At 46.8% G+C, this 22,654-nt stretch overlaps 1 protein-coding gene across 6 annotated transcripts in view; it reads right to left on the reverse strand.

Moving 5' to 3' along the window:
• The window catches only part of LRRC7 (leucine rich repeat containing 7), a 216,308-nt gene that overhangs the window by 9,230 nt on the left and 184,424 nt on the right, over positions 1 to 22,654 (reverse strand). For 2 of the 6 annotated variants that reach the window (XM_064147494.1, XM_064147492.1), the window contains exons 20-21: positions 13,279 to 13,398; positions 6,498 to 6,550 (exon numbers count right to left, since the gene is read on the reverse strand). In XM_064147494.1, coding sequence (XP_064003564.1) covers positions 6,543 to 6,550; positions 13,279 to 13,398 — 128 coding nt within the window. In that variant the 3' untranslated portion in view covers positions 6,498 to 6,542. Of the gene's footprint in view, positions 1 to 2,067; positions 2,143 to 5,211; positions 5,305 to 6,276; positions 6,551 to 13,278; positions 13,399 to 20,438; positions 20,589 to 22,654 lie in introns of those variants that run through there. The other 4 variants (XM_064147496.1, XM_064147490.1, XM_064147491.1 and 1 more) reach the window with 4 other exon arrangements.

The raw sequence follows: 22,654 nt of genomic DNA on the forward strand, positions 1-22,654 counted from the left end.
ACAGAAAATAAAGCAGAATTCTCTGTGACAGAGACAGAAGCCAGAAGATCTTGGTTCCAGGAATCAAAACAATGAGTTTTACCTGCAGGTCATGCAGATGCTTCCATGACCCAGCAGTGGATTCAGGAGCAGCTGTTTTTCATCTGAGTGCTTTCAAGAATGCTAAAGCAGCAGAAAAGAGGGGAAAATATTGACAGATACAATTCTGTCCTAAAAGGTGACCCCATCTCCTACCACCAGTGTCACACCAGCTGCAAAGGGGGAGGTTGTCACCATGCTTTGCTTTCTCAGACACTTGTGCTTGTGAAGCTGCCTGCAAAGCTCCTCTCTCCCCACACCTCCTTGTGCTGTTAGCATGGGGGAGAAAAAAAGATGGACTATTTTTATTTGAGAGTTGAAATGGTGTCACTGAGATCACTCCAGGCACAGGCTGTGAGCATTAACCCTTTCCTGCACTCTGTGCCCTTCCTCTAGGCTGCTGATGGCATCCCTGTGTCATACTCAGCATCCCCAGGTGAAATGAGGAGCATTAGAATCATAGAATGCATTGGGTTGGAAAGGACCTTTAAAGGTCATCTTGTCTGACCCCCCCCCTGCCCCCCATGAAGTGAATAGGGACATCTGCAACTAGATCAAGTTCCTCTGGGTCCATCCAATTTGACCTTGAATGTTTTGACATTTGGAAGAAGTTCTTTACTATGGGGAAGGTGGAACACTGGAACAGGTTGGCCAGGGAGGTGGTGGAGGCCCCATCCCTGGAGACATTCAAAGCTGGGCTTCAGGGGGCTCTCAGCAACCTGCTTTAGTTGGAGACATCCCTGGTGACTGCAGGGGGGTTGGACTGGATGAGCTTTGGAGGCCTTCTCCAAGCCAAGCCAAGCCAATCTAGAATTCTGTGATGCTATGATTCTAGCATTCTGTGGCTCCAGGGTCCCAGGTTTCTAGGATTCTGTGATTCCATGTTTCTAGAACTCTATGATCCCAGGTTTTTAGGATTCCAGGATTCTATGATTCTAGGTTTCTAGAGTTCTAGGAATCTATGATTCCAGGGTTTTAGGATTCTATGATTCCAGGTTTCTAGAATTCTAGAATCCAAGGATTCTAGGATTCCAAGACTCTAGGATTCTATGATTCCAGGTTTCTATGATTCTAGGTTTCTAGGGTTTTGTGATTCAGTGATAACTTGTTTCTAGGAGTCAATGATTCAGTGATTCCAAGTTTTAGGATTCTATGGTTCTATGATTCCAGGTTTTTAGGATTCCAGGATTCTACAATTCTATGATTCCAGGTTTCTAGAATTCTATGATTCTATGATCCTAAGGTTGCTAGGATTTTGTGATTGATCCCAGCTTTCTATGATCCTATGATTCCAAGTTTCTATGATTTTATGATTCAGTGATTCCAGGTTTCTATGATCCTATGATTCCAAGTTTCTATGATCCTATGATTCAGTGATTCCAGCTTTCTGTGATCCTATGATTCCAAGTTTCTATGATTCTATGATTCAGTGATTCCAGGTTTCTATGATCCTATGATTCCAAGTTTCTATGATTCTATAATTCAGTAATTCCAGGTTTCTATGATCCTATGATTCCAAGTTTCTATGGTTCTATAATTCAATGATCCCAGCTTTCTATGATCCTATGATTTCAAGTTTCTATGATTCAGTGATTCCACGTTTCTATGATCCTATGATTCAATGATTCCAGGTTTCTAGGATTTTGTGAGCCTATGATTCCAGGTTTCTGGGATTGTCTGATTGCAGGTTGCTAGGATTCTGTGACAGTCCTTGCTGTGCTCCCAGTGTGCTCACTGGGTTGGATTCATCTCCCCACGAGCATCCCACGGACTCATAGTACAAGCAGACCCCAGCACCTCTTTTTCACATCCCCAGTTTGTTTGCAGATGGTTTTGTTCAGTCTGAGCCCAGCTGCTAAAGTTCTGCTGGTACCATTTGGGTGTAGGTTGATACCAAAGCAGCATGGTAACAGATCCAGCAGGTGACCTGTCCTGCCAACCATGTCACTGGCTCAGTTTGAGGCACAGAACAAGGAAATCCAGCCCTACCTGGAGGATCTTGTCGCCAGGCTGGAGCAGGCTGGATGCTGGTCCATCAGGCTGAACCCTAGTAACAAAGATACCCTATAAGTCAGAAGTAACAGGAGGTTAGGATGCTAGCACCAAGAACTAGTGCCCAAAATACAGGTCTCTCCCTAGCTGCTGTCTGGGGGGTGGTGTGGTGTTTTAAGACACTGTAGCAATGCTTGGACACTAAATTCTTCTTCTGATCTCTTTGTAACCACACAGTAGGATGGGTTTGTGGCAGCTTTCCATGCTCCTGGGCTACTTCTCACCTCAAATTAACAGAATAATCACTTGAAATTCCAGTTCCCCATCACAGAGTTGCCCAGAGAGGTGGTAGATGCCCCATCCTCTGGTGGCATTCTATGAAAGCAATGTCCAATATGGACAGGGAAAGAGGAACAGGCTTATCAGGAGGGTAATTAAAATGGAGCAAGCATTAATTTATCAGGATAAAGCATAGCATAATCAGTAGAGCCATCTTTATTTCCTTCTTCTAGGAAAAAAACCCTCACACATTTAAAAGCTGCCTTGATATTCACAGATTCATAGCATGGTTTGGGTTGGAAGGGACCTTAAAGATCATCTCATTCCAACCCCTTACCATGGGCATTCAGTACAGTGGCTGGTAAGATGCCACTTCATCTAGTGTCTGAAGAGTGAAGGGCTTTGAAAGGGGGAAAAAAGAGAAACATGTCAAGGAATAAAGGATGTTTTGAGATGTGCTTGCTGAATTTCAGCAAAATATGTAAATGAAACTTCCAGAGCAAAGGCTCTGGATGCCCCCTCCCTGGAGGTGTTCAAGGCTAGGTTGGATGAGGCCTTGAGCAACCTGGTCTAGTAGAAGGTGCCCCTGCCCATGGTGGTGGTGGAATTGGTACTCGATGATCTTTAAGGTCCCTTGCAATGAATGTATGAACCCATTTGAAATGTGTCCTAACAGCTCCTACAACCCTCTGCTCCTGCATCCTCTGCCTCCCTTTGCTGTGGTCACCCTGGGTCAACACCTCAGAGCAGACCCTAGGCCTGAATTCCAGTTGCTTCCCAGAGACAGCAGAGAAATCCCCTGCTTGGGATCACTGTGCACATCAGACATGTCCTTGAGAGATGCAGTCAGGTGCTGGCCGGTGGCTCTGTGAACCTCCTAACAGCCTGAGCTCCTCGGGAGCAGAGCCAGGGGCTGCTTTATGTCATCCACGTGCCATTAACTGGTGACACCAGGCTGCCATTGAAATGAGTGGTTGCTTCTGGGCATCTCACTGTCATCCTGCTGGTCACTGAGGCTGCTGAGCAGAGGCTTGCTCACTGCCAGCACCACTGATTGCAGCCTACAGACAGCATCAGTATGCATGGCTTCAACTCGTCACTAGCACTCGTGGTAAGAGGCAGCCTCGCTCTCTTATCACTTCTGTGACATTTAAACCATGATGGAGCTGATTTAGAGGCGTGGGAAGCAATGTTTCAGAGTAACAGCACAGCAAAAAAGGAGAAAGGTTTAATGATGAATTCCTTCCATGTAACTCCTCACAACTCCCTTTATATCCAGTTTTGCATTTCGGTCAGTGATAAAATTCAGTCTCTCTACACATATCGCTGGTGGAGCCTCACCCAGAGTTGGCTTTGGACCCCTCTTTAATCCTATCATAGACTCATAGACTGGTTTGGGTTGGATGGGACATTAAAGACCATCTGGTTCCAACCCCCTTGCCATGGGCAGGGACACCTTGCACTAGAGCAGCTTGTTCAGAGTCTCATCCAACCTGGTCTTGAACACCTGCAGGGAAGGGGCATCCATTTCAACTTCTATCAGTGGAAGTAGAGCTTAGTTCTAGCATCAGGCATTAAACCAGCAAAAGAGAAATAAAATCAAACATGGGCTGTTATGAAGTGTAATTTTCATGTGCAGTCTCAAAGGAGGACACAAAATTGAGCCAGTCTGTGCCCAGGTGGCTATGAAGGCTTGGATCAGCAATGGTGTAGGGAAGTGACTGTGCTGCTTTACTGGATACTGGGAAAGTGACACCTTAAACCTTGGGTTCAGTTTTGGGCCCTTCACTCCAAGAAGGATATTGAGGTGCTGGAGCAGGTCCAGAGAAGGGCAGCCAATCTGGTGAAGGTTCTGAAGAACAGGGCTGATGAGGAGCAGCTGAGGGAACTGGGGGTATTTCAGCCTGGAGAAAAAGAGGCTGAAGGGAGACCTGGCTCTTTACAACTTCCTGAAAGGGGGTTGGAACCAGGTGGAGGTTGGTCTCTTCTCCCAAGAAGCAAGTGATAAATGAGAGGAAATGGCTGGAAATTGTGCCAGAGTAGGTTCAGGTTGGATATTAGGAACCACTTCTTCCCTGCAAGAGGGGTCAGGCACTGCAACAGGCTGCCCAGGGAGGTGCTGGAGTCACCATCCCTGGAGGTGTTCAAGAAATGTGTGGGCATGGCACTGTGGGACATGGTTTAACAGCCATGGTGGTGTTGGGTTGAGGGTTGGACTCGATGATCTTGAAGGTCTTTTCCAAGCAAAACAATTCCACGAGTCTGTCATACATTAAACCATGGTTAAAAGAAGCCCATGATGGCATGAAGTGCAATTCCCACGTGCAGTCTCACAAGAGGCCACAAAAATGATGCTGTTTTGAGGGAGAATAGTTGCATTGCCTGAGAGCTGTGTTCATTAAATGGAATGAGTCTGGAAATCCCAACCAAAGATCACCAATGAGAAACTTGCAGGGACTGAAGTTTGTGTTAAATTGGTCTGGCCAAGAATGTTTTACATTTCCAGTTGTCTTTCTGTTATAATTCATCAAACTCTACTGGGTTCTACAGCACAAACCAGATACATTCACAGCTCAGTAAGGCCATTCCCTAACCCTTGCAGCCCTGTGCACCTGAACATCACCAGATGGAATTTTACTAAGCTTCCTTTTACTCTGAAGTGATTTCTCCACCTCTTAAAAATGGAACTTAGGACTAAAAAAAAAGCACCACCAATAACCCCTTAACAAAATAAATAGCCAAGTATGGGGAAAAAAAATCTTGAATTATTGACACAGAAGTGCATTAAAATTTCCCTCATCTCTGTCTCTTCTTTATGTCTCTGTAAAAGAAGGACGATGCAGACAGAAGTTGGAAACTTACCTTATCAGAAGGTTTGAATGGATTTCCTTGTCCACTTATTCCACCACTGATACTAAATCCAAGGCCAGGATTCTTCTCTATCCTCACACAAAACTAGGTAAAAAAGATGCAGTGAGATGAGTCCATGGCAACAGGAAAATCTGCCTGAACAATGGCACCTTCTGCACCTACAGCCCAGATCCTCCTCTGCTGGGACCTGGTGAGGTCATGCCTTGAATGCTGGGTTCAGATTTGGGGCCCTCACTCCAAGAAGGACATTGAGGAACTGCATCAGGTCTAGAGAAGGGCAGCAAAGCTGGTCAGGGGTCTGGAGAGCAGGGCTGGGGAGGAGCCGCTGAGGGAGCTGAAGTTGTTCAGCCTGGGGAAAAGGAGGCTGAGGGGAGACCTTCTGTCATCAGGGACATCTCCAACTAGATCAGGCTGCCCAGAGCCACATCAAGTATGATCTTGAATCTCTCCAGGGATGGGGCTCAACCACCTCCCTGGGCAACCTGTTCCAGTGTCTCACCACCCTCACTGCGAAGAACTTCCTCCTGATGTCCAACCTAAATCTCTCCTACTCCAGTTTCAAACCACTGCCTCTCATCCTATCACCACAAGCCTTTACAAAAGGTCCTTCCCCAGCCTTCCTGTGGGTCCCCTTCATATATTGAAGTGCAGCTCTAAGGTCTTCCTCTCCAGGCTGAACAGCCCCAGCTGTCCCAGACTGTTCCCACAGGAGAGGTGCTGCAGCCTTCTGGACCCATTCCAGCAGGCCTGTATCCTTTTGTTGGGGACCCCAGAGCTGGACACAGCCCTGCAGGTGAGGTCTCAGCCAAGCAGAGCAGAGCAGAGCAGAGGGACAGAATCCCATCTCTCCACCTGCTGCCCAGGCTTGTTTTGATGCATCCATCCCAGGATGCCTTTGGCCTTCTGGGCTGCAAGTGCCCATTGCTGGCAGATGCCCAGCTTCTCATCCAGCAGCACCTCAGAGTCCTTTTCTGCAGAGCTGCTCTCAGTCTCAGCATCCCCCAGCCTGCAGCAACACAACCGCCCGTGAATCGTTTTCTGGCCCTGCTTTCTCACCTGCTCCTGGTAGGCATCTGTGCTCCTCTGCCCCTTGGTTTGGATTAAACATCTGCCTGTCTGTGGCGCCCTGGAGGTCTGGGAGGAGGGGATCTGGATGGGCAGTGGTGGCTGGTACTGCTGGATGGTGACCTTGTTCATGCTGCCTTCGTACTGCTGCTGCTGCTGCTGCTGCTCGCGGCTCCGGTGCTGCAGGCTTTGCGATCCCATTAGGGTCTGGATGTGGCTACCTGCCTGTGGGTAACGTAACCCGTTAGGCCAGAAATTCAGGAAGCTGAAAAGAAGCAATTAGCACAACTTACAGAGTCCACTCAAAGCAAACCTCCTAAAGCACAGCAGAGGTTTGCTTTCTGACCACGGCTGGCTAAAAAACCCCATGATTAAAAGTGGTGAGGCTGTGCCCGTGGCACTCAGCAACCATTCATAGATTGCTTTGGGTTGGAAGGGACCTGAAAACTCATCCAGTTCCAGTGTCCTTGGTATAGACAGGGACACCTTCCACTAGAGCAGGCTGCTTGAGGCCTCCTCCAACCTGGCCTTGAATACTTTCAGGGAGGGGCATCTACAGCCTCCCTGGGCAGTCTGCTCCAGTGTCTTCCACACAGGATGTTTGAGAAATGGATTTGGTTTTCCTCATGTCATGATACCTGCTTCTGCTCAGGATGTTTTCTGAACCAAAAACCTTTCCTAGGTCACTGGTTGGCCTTGATGATCTTAGAGTCATGCAATCATAGAATTGTTTGGGTTGAAAAAGACCTCTAAGCTCATTAAAGTCCAACCCTCAACCCAACACCACCATGGCCATCAAACCATGTGCCACATCCACACTTTTCTTGAACAACACCTCCAGGGATGGTGACTCTAGCACCTCCCTGGGCAGCCTGTTCCAATGCCTGACCACTCTTGCACCTGTGGACATGAAGAGCTTAAGAACCCTTGACTAAGTCACTCCAGGGAGTGCTTGGTAAAGTCAGTCTGTGCTGTGCACATCTCCCATAGACATCTTCCATTCAACCATGATCAGAAGGGAAGGAAAATGCTCAAGATGGACTTTTTAAGCTCCTCATTAACTCCTCAGCAGCCACAAGCTGTGTCCACAGCTGGTAACTGAATCTGTTTCACCTTATAGTACCAAGATGCAAGGGGAGCAGGTGATCATGTGCAGTGTGGTTCTGTACTTCATGTTGTGTCTACTTATCACAAGAGGGTCCTAAAAAGCAGAATTCCATAAATTCTGCTTCTTGCCCCAGGTCTGATCCACCACAGCAGCCCACAGCAGGTGGATTGTCTGCCTCAGATGTTGTCTGTGTCCAATACCAAAAAAATGTGCTTCTTCACTGAAAGCCCCAAATGTTCTTTGTCAGGTTCAAAGATCATCTCTGGAGGGGTCTCAAAGCCATGGAGGTGTGGTACCAAGGGACATGGGTTAGTGATGACCTGGCAGTGCTGGGTTAGTGGTTGGACTCCATGATCTTAAAGGTCTCTTCCAAGCAAAATGATTTTATGATTCTGTGGTTCTTTCAAAGAGCAGATGCTGGAAGCAAAACAGAAAGAGCCTCCAGCCTCGCAGTCATGGCTGGCAGCAGCATTCCTAAGGCAGAAAGGGAAAGAAATGGTGACTCAAACACTCATGTGCCCCAGTATTGAGGCAGCTGCTTTGCTCCAGTTCCATAGCAATATGCTCCTTTCACATCCACCAAAACCTTCACAGCCATGTAGGGACCTCTAAGACTTTGCACAGCTTCAGTCTTCGTGTGGGCTGCTGTGATCTTGCAGCAGCAGAAGCCAACTACTGCAGTCCTACGCAGCCCCAAGCCTGTGTGCCTCATTCTCAGAGGGTCATCATGTGCACTCAGGTCTGCTCAGCTCCTATCTGCTCCTTTTCCATCCTCAATCTCACTCTTCAACCTCTCTTTTTCACAGCATCATAGGATGCATTGGGTTGGAAAGGACCTTTAAAGGCCATCTTGTACAAGCCCCCTGCAGTCAGCAGGGATGTTCCCAACTGTATCAGGTTGCTGAGAGATCCATCAAACCTAATTTTGAATGTCTTCAGGGATGTGGCCTCCACCACCTTCCTGGGCAACCTGTTCCAGGGCTCTACTACTCTCATAGTAAAGAAGTTCTTCGTAATGTCCAACCTAAATCTACTCTGGGTTGAAAAAGGAGGAGTTTTCAAGTTCCCTTTTGGTGATCCTCCACCACACTTCTACTCCTTCTCTTTTGCTGGAGAATCCAGTTGATGTTGTTGACATGACAGAAGCAGTTGTCTTCCAGGAAGCAGAAAAACTGTAGTAGTCTTCTACCAAATTGGTTAAGAATTATTCAGTGTGAAGATGAAAATATCCAACTTCTCCATCAGGGAGCCCATACACTATGGGGTGATGACAAAAAAGGATCATGCTTCAAGTAGAGATGGCATTTGAGGTGCATTATGAACAGCAGAAGAGGCAGAAACAACCAGTCCCACCCCACATAATTGCACAATGATTATCACAGTATCACAGTATTATTAGGATTGGAAGAGACCTCACAGATCATCAAGTCCAACCCTTTACTACAGAGCTCAAGGCCAGACCATGGCACCAAGTGCCACGTCCAATCCTGCCTTGAACAGCCCCAGGGACGGCGACTCCACCACCTCCCCGGGCAGCCCATTCCAGTGTCCAATGACTCTCTCAGGGAAGAACTTTCTCCTCACCTCGAGCCTAAATCTCCCTGGCACAGCCTGAGGCTGTGTCCTCTTGTTCTGGTGCTGGCCACCTGAGAGAAGAGAGCAACCTCCTCCTGGCCACAACCACCCCTCAGGTAGTTGTAGACAGCAATAAGGTCACCCCTGAGCCGCAGTATTCACAACGTAACCTACACAAGGAGCCATTGCTACACCTGTAGTAGCCCTTTATGCATGGGTAATATAGGACCATGGAGCAGTGTGTGCACAGAGTCCCTCTATATCTACAGCATATGCTCTTCTTGAACACCTCCAGGAATGCCTCCAGGTGAATTTCCAAATTACATCTCTGCCACGCAGGATTCTGTGCTGCAGGAGCCCTTCATATGTCTCCCACAGTTTATATTCCTGACCTGTGTTCAGGTTTGGGCTCCCCAATTTAAGAAGGACAGGGATCTGCTGGAGAGGGTCCAGCAGAGGGCTACAAGGATGATGAGGGGACTGGAGCACTGCCTGAGGAGGAGAGGCTGAAGGACCTGGGGCTGTTTAGTCTGGAGAAGAGAAGACTGAGAGGGGATTTAATCAAAGTTTATAAAACTTTGAGGGCTGGGGGTCAGGAGAGTGGGGACAGGCTCTGCTCACTTGCTGCCTGGGTAGGACAAGGAGCAATAGACAGAAGCTGCAGCACAGGAGGTTCTACCTCAATGCAAGGGGGAGCTTCTTGACTGGAAGGGTCCCAGAGCGCTGGCACAGGCTGCCCAGAGAGGTTGTGGAGTCTCCTTCTGTGGAGCCTTTCAAGGCCTGTCTGGATGTGTTCTTGTGTGGCCTGAGCTAGATTGTGTGGTCCTGCTCTAGCAGGGGGGTTGGACTGGATGATCTCTTTGGGTCCCTTCCAACCCCTGACATCCTGTGAGCCTGTGATCCTGTCATTTCACAGAATCACAGAATGGTAGAGGTTGGAAAGGACCTCTGGAAATCAAGTCCAACCCTCCATGCCAAGTCAGGTTCACCTAAATAAGGTCACACAGGAGCACATCCAGCTGGGTTTTGAATGTCTCCAGAGATGGAAATACCATCAGCTCTCTAAGCAGCTTGCTCCAGTGCTCCATCACCCTTACATTAAAGAAGTTCCTCCTCATGTTTAGATGGAACTTCTGATGTTCAACTATTCCTTACATTGAATTTCAATTCTAGAGAAGGTTTTCTGAGCCTGACTTCCAACAATTGTTCTGTTTTCCTCCCCAGATGCCAGGAAAGCAGGAGACTGGAGGTCGCTGTCTATGGAGAAGAGATTAGTACACTGCAAACCTCCTCCTGAGGATGGTGGGTAAATAAATTTCAGAATTCATTTTCCTTGCTCCTGTAATAGACTTTGCAGAGATGATATCACTTCTCCTTGCGTAGACACACTGTGACTCTTGCTGGATGTGGCATAAGCTGCCTTTCAGGGAAAAAAAATGGAGTTATTTATTCTGCAGACCCCAAAAGAAATCTCTTATGCAGCCTGCTTTCCCAGATTTCCCTCGTGCCCTTTGCTTTAGCTGACATCCACTAGGAAAGTTAATTATTCTCAGCCCACTCTCTGGTATTTACAGTGTAAGTTAAGGAGGTGCCAAGGGATGGAGAAATGGTTTGCTCCACTGAGTTAAGCATATTTCAGCTGGGTCATGCAATCATAGGATCAACCAGGTTGGAAGAGACCTCCAAGCTCATCCAGTCCAACCTAGCACCCAGCCCTAGCCAGTCAACTAGACCATGGCACTAAGTGCCTCATCCAGGCTTTTCTTGAACACCTCCAGGGAGGTGTTCCTTTTTATTAGATGTGGAGTACATTTTCAACATATTTATGCACTTCCATTAATCTATAGGAATTCAAGAACTATAATGACTGTCATCTACATTTGAAGCTTACAGGTCCCAAAAATAGGTCTTCACTATTCAAAGTGGGTTTTTTATGAATGTCTTTCTAAGACAGAAGGAGACTGAATCCATTTTATGGAAGTATAGATGTCATAGAACTGTAAATGCATTGTCAAGACTCATAAACATCTACATCTTCTACTGTGTCTTTTTAATGTTTGTCTCAGAAGTAACAGGTAAGGAATTTTCTGATGCTTGAACTTTCATAGGTTCTTAGGATGGTTTGGGTTGGAAGGGACCTTAAAGATCATCTAGTTCCAGGATACCTTCCACTATATCAGGTTGCTCAAGGCCTCATCCAACTTGGCCTTGAACACCTCTAGGAAGGGGGCATCCACGACATCCCTGGGCAGCCTCTCAGCTTCCCTCATCTGGGCAGCTAGATGCTCAAATATTGAGAAGAAAACAGAAGCTGCAGTTGCCTACTTTGGTAACACTGATGGTGATGAACAAACGCATGACAGAGGCTGTGGTAGATGGGGATGGGCAAATGCAGAGTTTGGGTTGGACTAGATCATCTCCAGAGGTCCTTTCCAACCACTGTGATTCAGTTTTTGTCCAATATGCCATTGAAGATAAGCAGTTGGCTCCTCTTAAGTGTTCTATCCAAGTTTCCTGAATATCAGAGGATAGAGAACCTTTCAAATAACTTGACTGTCAGAGCCAACTCCAGCAAACAACACCAGGACCTCTTCCTCCTTCTAGAGCACAGCCTTATGAGGAGAAGCTGAGGGAGCTGGGGGTGTTCAGCCTAGAGAAGAGGAGGCTCAGGGCAGACCTCATTGCTCTCTACAACTACCTGAAGGGAGGTTGTAGCCAGGTGGGGTTGGTCTCTTCTCTCAGGCAACCAGCAACAGAATGAGGGGACACAACCTCAAATTGTGCCAGAGGAGGTCTAGGCTGGATGTTAGGAGGAAGTTCTTGCCAGAGAGAGTGATTGGCATTGGGATGGGCTGCCCAGGGAGGTGGTGGAGATGCTGTCCCTGGAGGTGTTCAAGAAAAGATTGTATGGGGCACTTAGTGCCGTGGTCTAGTTGATTGGATGGGTGCTAAGTTGGACTGGATGATCTCGGAGGTCTCTTCCAACTTGGCTGATTCTACAATTCTGTGATTCTATGATCATTCAAAATCAGACTCGATGTGACCCTGGGCAGCCTGATCTAGTGGGAAGTATTGCTGCTCACTGCAGGGCAGCTGGACAAGATGAACATTTGAGGGTCCTTTCCAACCCAATGCAATCTGTGAATGCGTGAATCATCCTCCCTAGGCTTGGAAGGAGTCTCTGAGCTGTCCTGGGTGTGCTGGCTTTGGTCATCTATCTTCAAGCGATTCTCTGGTGCATGGTGCTGGAGGATCTGGTTTAGTAGTGACCTGGTAGTCCTTTCTGACCTTTCTGATTTGATGTGTATCTCTTGTTGTTACTCTTGGATGAAGTCAAGGGCTACTGCTTCTAAAAGTGTGTTGGTTGTTGACTGTTGGGCTTTATGGTCTTAGAGGTCTTTTCCAGCCAAAGAGATTCTGTGGTTCTATAAAGATGTGAAACCAGTATGTGCCTTGTCAGTGCTGGTGGTTAATTAGCTTGCAGAAATTGGCAGTGTCCACATCAAGACTTTCACATTTTATTCACTCACAAGACTTCAGGAGTGAGCAGGACCAGTCTCCATCTCGACAATAACCCATGTCCTTGCTACTGCTTACATGTTCAGCTCCACCTTCCAAAACTGATTGCAAACACAGTGTTGGTTTGTCAAGAGCCTCCATTCTGCAGCTTTACGGTGAGAGCATCCAAAAATGGCAGTTTGTCAGAGGAGGAGTGGAGCCAAGAGAGCACAGCCAGTGTTTGCATCCAAACAGCCAGATCTGAGCACTGGGATTTAATATCTACCATCACAAGGTACTAGAAATTAGAGCCTTTTCTAGCGAGTTCATCAGCAAATGATGATGAACACCAGTCTGGATGTCTCTGCCAAGATGTCCATGAGCATCCAGACACTGGGCTGGCCTCCATCTCGACACACTCATTTTGTTGTGATGAACTGAAGAATGGAATTGAAATTGGAATGAGGACTTGTCAGGACGAGAGAGGAAGACGCTTGCCAAGCCCACTATGGACAACTCACACATTTGGAACGAAGACTTGTCAGGACAAGAGGGAGGAAGACACCTGCCAAGCCCACTGAGGATATCTCACACCCTTTAAGTACCAGCATTTGCATAAAGAAATCCAACCCCAGGCGTGAAAACACCACCCTTGATTCATAACCATCATTGCTTTCAACTTTGGCAGACAAATACGCATTTCCCAAACCTATCCTCATCAACCTCTTCTCCTCCTTCTCTTTCCAAGGGTTCACTGGGAAAAAGGAGCCCGGGGCAGCTCTGGTGCCCAGCTGTGCTGGTGGCTTGCTTACCTTCTTGGCGACGGTGTCCGGCGGCACGTCCCGCCGCCCCAGCGGGTAGGGGTTCCACTGGCTGCCCACTGTCACCTCCTCCTGCCCGTTGTCCAGAATGCTGCTCTGCTGCGACGGGGTCTGTTGCACAAATGGTAGGGGCAGCCTTTAGTCAGCACCACAGCAAAATCCTCTCTTCCTTTTTGTTTTTGTTTTCCCCATTTCAGTTAAATCAAACCCACAGTTAAACTGCAACACACTACGGCTAACATGGAAATCCTTTCACAGTTCTAGGGTGTCTCGTGAACGTGCAGTTGTATTTCTGAGGGGCTCTTGGCAAGCAGGGCAGATTGAAAAGGTATACAAGAGGAATAATGAGAATAATGAATGATGAGGGGAAAGAAAAAGAGAGAGAAAATGAATTTAAGGTAGCTCGTTAGTTTCGGAGAACCAAATTTGGGCAAAGCTCCCTGTTTTAAATGTGCAGTCTGCCACTGATCACTTGAGTTAGAAGCTTCTCATGGCTTGTTCAGTCATCAAAAACTTCCCTACTAAGAACTTGCCACCAAGATCAATTATATTTCTTCAGAAAATGCTCCTTTAGTCCTCCCTCTACACTGTCCTACTCAAACCACATCTGGAGCGCTGGGTCCAGTTCTGGGCTCCCCAGTTCAAGAGAGACAGAGAACTACTGCAGAGTCCAGGGGAGGCTCCAAAGATGCTGAGGAGCCTGAAGCAGCTCTGTGGGGAGGAAGGGCTGAGAGCCCTGGGGCTGTTGAGCCTGCAGAAGAGCAGCCCCAGAGGGGATCCTATTACGTTTATAAATACCTGAAGGGTGGGTGTCAAGAAGATGGTGCCAGTCTCTTTTTCAGTGGAGTCCTCTGATAGGACAAGAGGCAATGGACAAGAACTGGAACCTAGGAAGTTTCACCTCAACACGAGGAAAAACTTTTTTGTTGTGAGGGTGGTGGAGCCCTGGAACAGGCTGCCCAGAGAGGTTGCAGAGTCTCCTTCTCTGGAGACGAAATTTCAAGACCCATCTGGATGCACTCCTGTGTGACCTGCCCTACGTGATCCTGCTTTGGCAGGGGGGTTGGGCTGGATGATCACCAGAGGTCTCTTCCAACCTCTACCATTCTGTGATTCTGTGATCTTGGGCTTGTGGCTCGTGGTACAGCCTTTGTACCAGCCTGGGGTGTGCTACTCACCCAGCTCTCTCTAGCCTGTGGCTGGGCTTATTCTTAGCTATTAGGCAATCACAAAAATCACAGAATGTTAAGGATTGAAAGGGAGCTCTAAAGATCATCTGTCCAATATTCATCAGCAATTAACTACTTTGCCAATTATGAATGGACACATCACACATTTAAAGTGTCCTAAACGAGCTTGATGCCATTGTGATTTTTGTCCACTTCTAGCTCCTTCATCAGGTTTCCCCCTGGTTATTTCACTCCTCTTTTCAGTATTTTTAAGGCCATCTACTCTTTTTCTCTTGCTCCATCCTGCTTTTCTATCTCTATTTCTTTACCATAGCTGGAAATTTGTTGAATGTGGCTATGATTTTTTTTGTTGTTGTTAAATTTTTATTGTTGGTGCCAGGATTCCCCTCCATAAACGCCAACACTGTGTTCTGACACCACTTAGCCTGCTTCAGTGCATACTCAGTTAATTGCTTATTCAGTTCTGATTAATGGCAATCTGCAAACTCAAAAAACAGGGAAAAAAAAAAAAAGCCTATTCTTCCCCTCTGTCATTCCTCCATTTCCAGCTTCATGATTATATATTAAAAAAAAGATTAAAAAATCATGAAACACTTCTCTAGATGGCTGAAAGAGCAAACGGGACTGTTGCTTTGAAATATCAAACTGGTAACTGAATCATAGAATCATAGAACCAGGCAGGGTTGGAAGGGACCACAAGCATCATCCAGTTCAAACCCCTCTGCCGTGGGCAGGGACAACTCACACTAGATCAGGCTGGCCAGAACCTCATCCAGTCTGGCCTTAAACACCTCCAGGGATGAGGCTTCCACCACCTCCCTGGGTAACCCCTTGTAGGCTCTCACCACCCTCATGCTGGAGAACTTCTTCCTCACATCCAGACTGAATCTACCCATTTCTAGCTTTGTTCCATTCCCCCAGCCCTAGCACTGCCTGACAGCCTAAAAAGTCCCTCCCCAGATTTCTTGTGGCCCCCCTGTAATATACTGAAAAGCCACAATAAAACTGGTTGGTTAAGATTTTTTTTTCTTTTTTTCTTTTTTTTTTTTTTCCTTTTTTTTAAGCCAAGCCTGAAAAAAAAAAATCCTTGAAAAGTAAATAGAAGTAAATTGTGATCAAAATTGGGCTCCTCCAAGGTCAGGTGGAAAAACACCAAAACAAACCAACAAAAGTCAACCTGAATTGTTTCAAGTCAAAGAAAACTTCCTCATCGTTCAAGGGAACTTCCAGGGAAATGAGGGAAGATGTGATTTGGGAGATATTATTTTCCTTATGTTAAATGCCACTAGGAAAATATTTTCCCTCTTGCAACTACACCACCTCACACACAGAATCATGGAATCACAGAAGGTCAGGGGCTGGAAGGGACCTCCAAAGCTCATCCAGTCCAACCCCCCTGCCACAGCAGGATCTCCTAGAGCAGATCACACAGGAACATATCCAGGCAGGTTTTGAGTATCTCCAGGGAGGGAGACTCCACAGCCCCCCTGGGCAGCCTGTTCCAGTGCTCTGCCACCCTCACAGGGTAAAAAATTCTCCTCATGGTTACATGAAAGTTCCTATGCCTCAGCTGCCACCCATTGCCCCTTGTCCTGGCACTGGGCATCACCCATCAAAGCCTGGCTCCAGCCTCCTGCCACTCACCCTACACATCTTTATAAAGACTCCTTTACATATTTATAAGGCTCCCTGCAGAGATTTTTTTTACACATATGAAAAAAATGGGAAAATTAGACCAGTCTTGGGACTTTTTCCTTAAGCTGTCCCTCACAGCTCAGCACTGGTCCAGTGCTCTCAAAGACACCACATCTTTGGAGCAGTTTCAGAGTGGTAGAGATGTGGTGCTGAGGGTCATGGTGTAGTGGTGACCTGGGAAGTGATGGGTTAGTGGTTGGACTCAATGATCTTAAAGGTCTTTCCCAACCTAAATGATTCTATGAAGCCTAGTGCCATGGCTCTGAGTCCCTCACACACAGCTAGACCCTTGGGTTCCAATTTGGGCATAGATCTGGCTCTTTGTGCCTACAACCATCTGTTTTGCCCTGTTTGCTCCACATAACCCTCACCCAAAAGGAGGGGGTTCATCATGTGAGATCAGAGCAGTAAACAGCTCCTGCAGTGAAAAGGTACAAGGGCAAAAATTCCTGCTCTGTGAAGGAGTGAAAAACAAGGGAAAGAAAAGGTCATCATCTTGGTGATGTGAGTCATCTCTTCCAGAGCCACCCACGGCCCAAGGTGCCCAGGGCTGTGCTGGAATCTGCTCCTCTCTGTGTGAGATGAATTTATGGCAATGGTTGAGGTGTCCTCAGCACACGGAGAAAGAGGGGCTCAGTGTGGCAGCTTCCCAAGGAAACACCTGGGGCTCCTGCTCAGTGGAAGACCACAGCAGTGATCCAAGGGCTGGAAGCCCTCTGCTGTGAGGCCAGGCTAAGAGAAATGGGCTTGTTTGGCCTGGAGTATAGACCTTCTGGTGGCCTTTAAGGTCTTAAATGGACTGCTCAGAAAGCTGAGGACAGACTTCTGAGCAGGGCCTGTTGTGACAGGACACAGAGTGATTGTCTGGACTCAAGGAGGGAGATTCAGACTGGAGAGAAGGGAGAAATGTTTGACACTGAGGGTGGTGAGACTTTGGTTTTGATTGGCCAGAGAGGCAGTAGCTGCCCCATCCCTGGCATCATTGCAGATCAGGTTTGGAGCTCTGAGCAACCTGCTCTAGTCGCAGCTGTCCCTGCTGACTGCATGGAGGTTAGACTAGGTGGAGCTTGAGAGGTCCCTTCCCACCCAAACCACTTTGTGATTCCACCATTCTTGGGATATGCTGATTATTCCCAAAGGAGGGTGGCACTAAGCACTTTGGAGGAACGAAGTGCACCAAGCCATCAGCTTTTCTAAGCTTTCCAAGATTGCTGCCAAGAACTTGGAAGCATTCTTCTTTGTCACTGCAGGCAACGCTCTGCTGGTTTTATAAGCGAGTGACTAATCTGCAGAGGTGAATTTGCACTCAGAAATGGGAAAAGCAAGAAATAATAGAGGGTGCTCTCTGCTTTCTCAATAAAAAGGAGAAATCTGTCATAACAGCTTTTCCTTTTGCTTTTCTGCAGCAAAATGAATTTGTCTACTTGTAATATTGTTCATTTCTAGAGCTGGGGCAGACTGCATTCGAGCTATGAGGTTGAGGTGAGAAATGAAAAGCAGCAGTTCAACCATTTTACACCGAGTAGAACTGATGTAAGAAACTTTCTGGACATCAGGAACTTCTGTACTTGGTTTCCTGATTGTTCAGGGGACAATTAGACCTCACTCATTACTCTCTTGAATCGAGGCCACAAGAAAGGGGAGGAAGAAGAGAAGAAAGATGAAGCTGTTGTGGCCTGGATTCATTAAGAAATGCAAATCCTTTGGAACATGTGAAGGATTAAAATGACACAATACTAAACATTCAGACTGTTTGCTCAGTAATCATTTTCCCAAACAGCAAGAGAAAGACAATCCCTCCCCCTACCCCCCATGCAGTTCAGCATCACATTTTAGATGAGTATGTAGCAATGAAATGCTGGTGAGGTATAAAGCAGAAAAATTCACTTAAAACCACATCCCAAAACATCATCACTCTGAACAGCTCCATGACTGTCCTCAGACCTCCATATTTCAGCAATATTCTTCAGCCTAAAAGCTCTTTGAAAGTGAGGTGTATAGAACACCTTACTCCTAAGTGTGCTTGGAAAACACCACCATTATTTGGAGTTGATGCCAAAATGGATTTCTTACAGGGACAAGTTGCTCAAGGCCCCCATCCAGCCTGGTCTAGAGGTGTTCAGAGCCAGGCTGGATGAGGACTTGGGCAACCTGGTCTAGGGGAAAATGTCCCTGCCTGTGGCAGAGGGGTTGAAACTAGATGATCTTCAAGATCCCTTCTGACCTAAACCTATGACTTGTGACAAGAATTAGAATAAACTCAAGGAGACAAACAAATTCTTTGGGTGAAAACAACAGTATGACCAACACCAGAAAGCTGTCTGTGCCCAAACACACACACACATGGCTACAGGTAAGATTGGACCTAGATGTCACCAACTCAACGACAGAGAAGCACATACTAACATTAGGACTTGTTTAAAACCAGGGATGGGAGGTGTTGACAAAGTGTGTGGAGAGCAGGAGAAGCCTGGCAGTGATCTGAGTGTCTGTGTGCACTGCTAATTTATCACAGCCTTGCTTGGGAGCCTCATGTGCGACCTGCATGCCTCTGTTTAGTAAGCTAAGTGGGGCTGAGACCTGTCCTTGGCCAACCACCACAATCTGGTCATGTTGCTACTGTGAAATGATCTTATTCTTGTAAAAAAGCTTGGATTGAAACTCTTTACTGGGTCATTGGAACCCTCTTTTGGGAATTTCTGGCCAGTGGAGACTGTGAAGCTGCGACCAGGGATGGACTGGAAGGTTGCCAGCTGGCCTTGGCCAACCCACACCCGAGGCCAGCCTGGCAATTACCAGCGCAGATGATCACATTTCTGTGCCTGGATCTGTGCTCTGCTACCCTGTAATTACCCACAGAGATGTTGCTAATTGGTACCAACAGCTCCTGCTGCTAATGCAGTAGGAGACTTAATGATGCTCGTCCCTTTACACACAGCCCCAGCAGTGCCACCACTTGCAAGGGGCTACAACCGGCTGCCAGAACTCTGATGTGGCCAGATATGATGCAGAGCGAGGGCTCGTCATCCCCTCTCTGCCACTCTTACAACACTTCTACAATGTTTAGAGCAGAAATCTTGTGAGCAGCAGCTGAGGGAACTGGGGTTGTTCAGCCTGGAGTAAAGGAGGCTGAAGGGAGACCTTCTGACTCTCTGCAGAAGAGAGGGACTGTAAGGAGGTTGGAGCCAGGTGGGGTTGGTCTCTTCTCCCAAGGAAGAAGCAACAAGAGGAAATGTCATCAAGTTGGGCCAGGGGAGATTTAGGTTGGAACATGAGGAACAATTTCTTGCCCTTGAGGGCTGTCAAGGTCTGGCCCAGGGCAGTGGTGAAGTCCTCATCTCTGGAGGAGTTTCAAAGCTGTGCAGACGCAGTGCTGAGGGCCATGGTTTAGTGGTGAGCTGGCAGTGCTGGGTTAGCGGTTGGACTCTGTGATCTAAAAGGTCTTTTCCAAGGTAAATGACCCCATGGATCTGTGTCCTTCTCTGGCTTGTCATACGTGCTTTCCCCACCGAACATTTGATTGTGTATCATTTTGTACGAAGGCATTTGTCAACAACACAGAATCAATGAGGCCCTAAGCAACCAAGTCTAGTTGAGAGGCAGGGAGGCTGGAGTAGGTGATCACTAAGGTCCCTTCCAACCTAAGCCATTCTCTGTGAAATAAACACTAAGAAAACCAAAAATATTATTGTCTTCCTAGAGGCATTACCCAGCAAAGGCTTCAAATCAGCTTAGGTATGGTAGCCCTGCGCTCAAAAGAGGAAGCCTTTATTCTTTCTGGGGGCAGCGCCAATTAACGAACCCAATCATTAACCTCTAAGTACTGGAATCTCTGTCTCCTGGAGCCTGTTTAACTGCACATTAACCATTTCCCCCTCCACTTTTTCTCAGCTCAAACAGTCACAACCCAAAACACACTCTCCTTGCTGGTGCACGAGTCAGGTCACCAGGAGAAATAATGGTGTCGGTCTGGGTAGACGAGAGCAAGGAAGCGCCAATGACAGCCAGGTGAGCTACCGAATCCAAAAAGCAAGATCAGAACTCCAGTAGGAAAACCAAGAAGTAAAACCCAAGTGTGAGCTCTCATCCATCTTTGCTTTTTGGATTGTGTGTAGTCTAAGCATGAGTAACTGGCAAATAAACAAATAAATAAAGAAAGCTAAACCAGAGGGGAAAAAAAACAACCAACAAAACCAAAAGCAAAGGAGTAATATTGTTAAGAATTGGTTTGGTAAGGCTGGTAGGTGCTGGCTATCCCATACTTACTTTCGGTAGAGGTAGCTCTTGAAGCATTTGGTTTTCAAATTTAGATTTAGGCTGCAAGTTTAAAGTCATGCTTCTGCCGGCATGCATTGCTGAAAACCCTCCAGACTGCAGCATGCCAAGGCTAACTGTGTTGTGTTTGTAAGCAGCGGTCTGAGTAGAGGAAACAACCACGTGACAGGATATGAACACACATGCTCCTTGAATTAAGTATCACACATATATAGATAGATATAGATATGGTTAATATCACAAGAGTTTTAGTTTTAAGCAAACAAAACAGTTAACCAAGAAATAGAGAGCTTCTTTGAGGCATGCACTGGCTCACACGGAAGCAAATACATCGCTAGGTTGTACATAAAAATGGATACCAGAAAAGACTTCAACGCTGACAGCAGATGAATTATGTTGGCATCTGTCGTTTGCAAACTGCGCTGTAGAATGTGGTACAAGTCTTGGGTTTGGGTTTTTTTGTTTTGTTTTGTTTTGTTTTGTTTTTTGCCAAGGTGGCCAAATTTTGGCACAGCAGTGCAACCAAAAACGTGTATTTAGCACTGAAGAGCAGCAGTGGCAGAGGAGAAACCCTGTACAAAGTGGCTCTGCACTGTCTCATGAGCTTTGTGACTGCTCCTGGTGAGCACAGGGGACAAGCTAGCCTGGGTCCTGCACAGCCCAGCATCCAGAGGATAAGCTAGCCTCGGTACTGCACAGCCTAGCATCCAGGGGACAAGCTAGCCTGGGACCTGCACAGCCCAGCATCCAGAGGATAAGCTAGCCTGGGTCCTGCACAGCCTAGCATCCAGGGGACAAGCTAGCCTGGGACCTGCACAGCCCAGCATCCAGAGGATAAGCTAGCCTTGGTACTGCACAGCCTAGCATCCAGGGGACAAGCTATCCTGGGACCTGCACAGCCCAGTGTCCAGGGCACAAGTTAGCCTCAGTACTGCACAGCCCAGCATCCAGGGGACAAGCTAGCCTTGGTCCTGCACAGCCCAGCGTCCAGAGGACAAGCTAGCCTGGGACCTGCACAGCCCAGTGTCTTGCTGGCCATGGGCAGTGTCTTCTCATGAAGCAGATGCTGCACTGCAGTGCCTGGGCATTCTCAGCATCAAAACTTCCACCAGACAGCCCAGCTTCTTAGAGCCTTGCTTATCATGTGTGCCAAACAACTGGGAACGGGCTGGCACCTGCAGGGCTTACTATGGACTCCATTTAACTAAGTGGGCTCAGTTTAACTAGATGGACTTCACTTAGGTGGGTTTCATTTGAGTAGACAGAGTCCATTTAACTAGATGGATTACATTTGAGTAACTGGGCTTAATTTAACTAGATGGGCTTCAATTAATTAGATGGACTCCATTTAACTAGATGGATTCTGTTTAACTAGATGGATTCCATTTAACTAAGTGGGCTCAATTTAACTAGATGGGCTTCATTTAACTAGATGAACTCTAACCAGACAAACTCCATTTAACTAGATGGACTCCATTTAAGTATGTGGGCCCAATTTAATTAGATCAACTCTATTTAGGTAGGTGAGCTCAATTTAACTAGATGAGTTCTATTTAACTAGACAAACTCCATTTAACTAGATGGACTCCTTTTAACTAGGTGGGCTCAGTTTAACTAGGTCGGCTCAGTTTAACTAGATGGGCTCAATTTAGCTAGATGGGCTCAATTTAACTAGATGGACTCAGCTTAACTAGACAAACTTGACTTGATTAGATGGACTCCATGTAACTAGGTGGGCTGTCTTTAACCAGTTAGATTCAATTTAGCTAGTTGGACTCCATTCAACTAGATGGACTCCACTTAAGTAGGTAGACTGGATTTAACCAGATATGATTCTATGATTATAGATAGATTCAGTTTAACTGCATGTGCTCACTTTAACCAAAGGGACTCCACTTAACTATCTAGACTAAATTTAACCAAATAGATGTAGTTTAACTGCATTGTGCTCGATTTAAGTAGATCAAGTCACCAGCTTGCCATCAGTTAAAGCATTTCTTAAGCAAATACATGTTGCAAACTAAGTGTAAAGGTATTTCTTAGACCAGCACCATCTGGGAAGGGTTTATTTCCACCAGAAACATCTCTACTTGAGCTGCCATTTTGCCTAGGAATGAAGCATTTCAGTTTTATACAACACAAAAAAGCCCCAACCCAAAACCCAAACAAAAAAACCCAACCCAAAACACCCAACTCCTCAAACAGCA

This window comes from Pogoniulus pusillus, chromosome 8, assembly GCF_015220805.1.
Source record: "Pogoniulus pusillus isolate bPogPus1 chromosome 8, bPogPus1.pri, whole genome shotgun sequence".
Lineage (NCBI taxonomy): Eukaryota > Metazoa > Chordata > Aves > Piciformes > Lybiidae > Pogoniulus > Pogoniulus pusillus.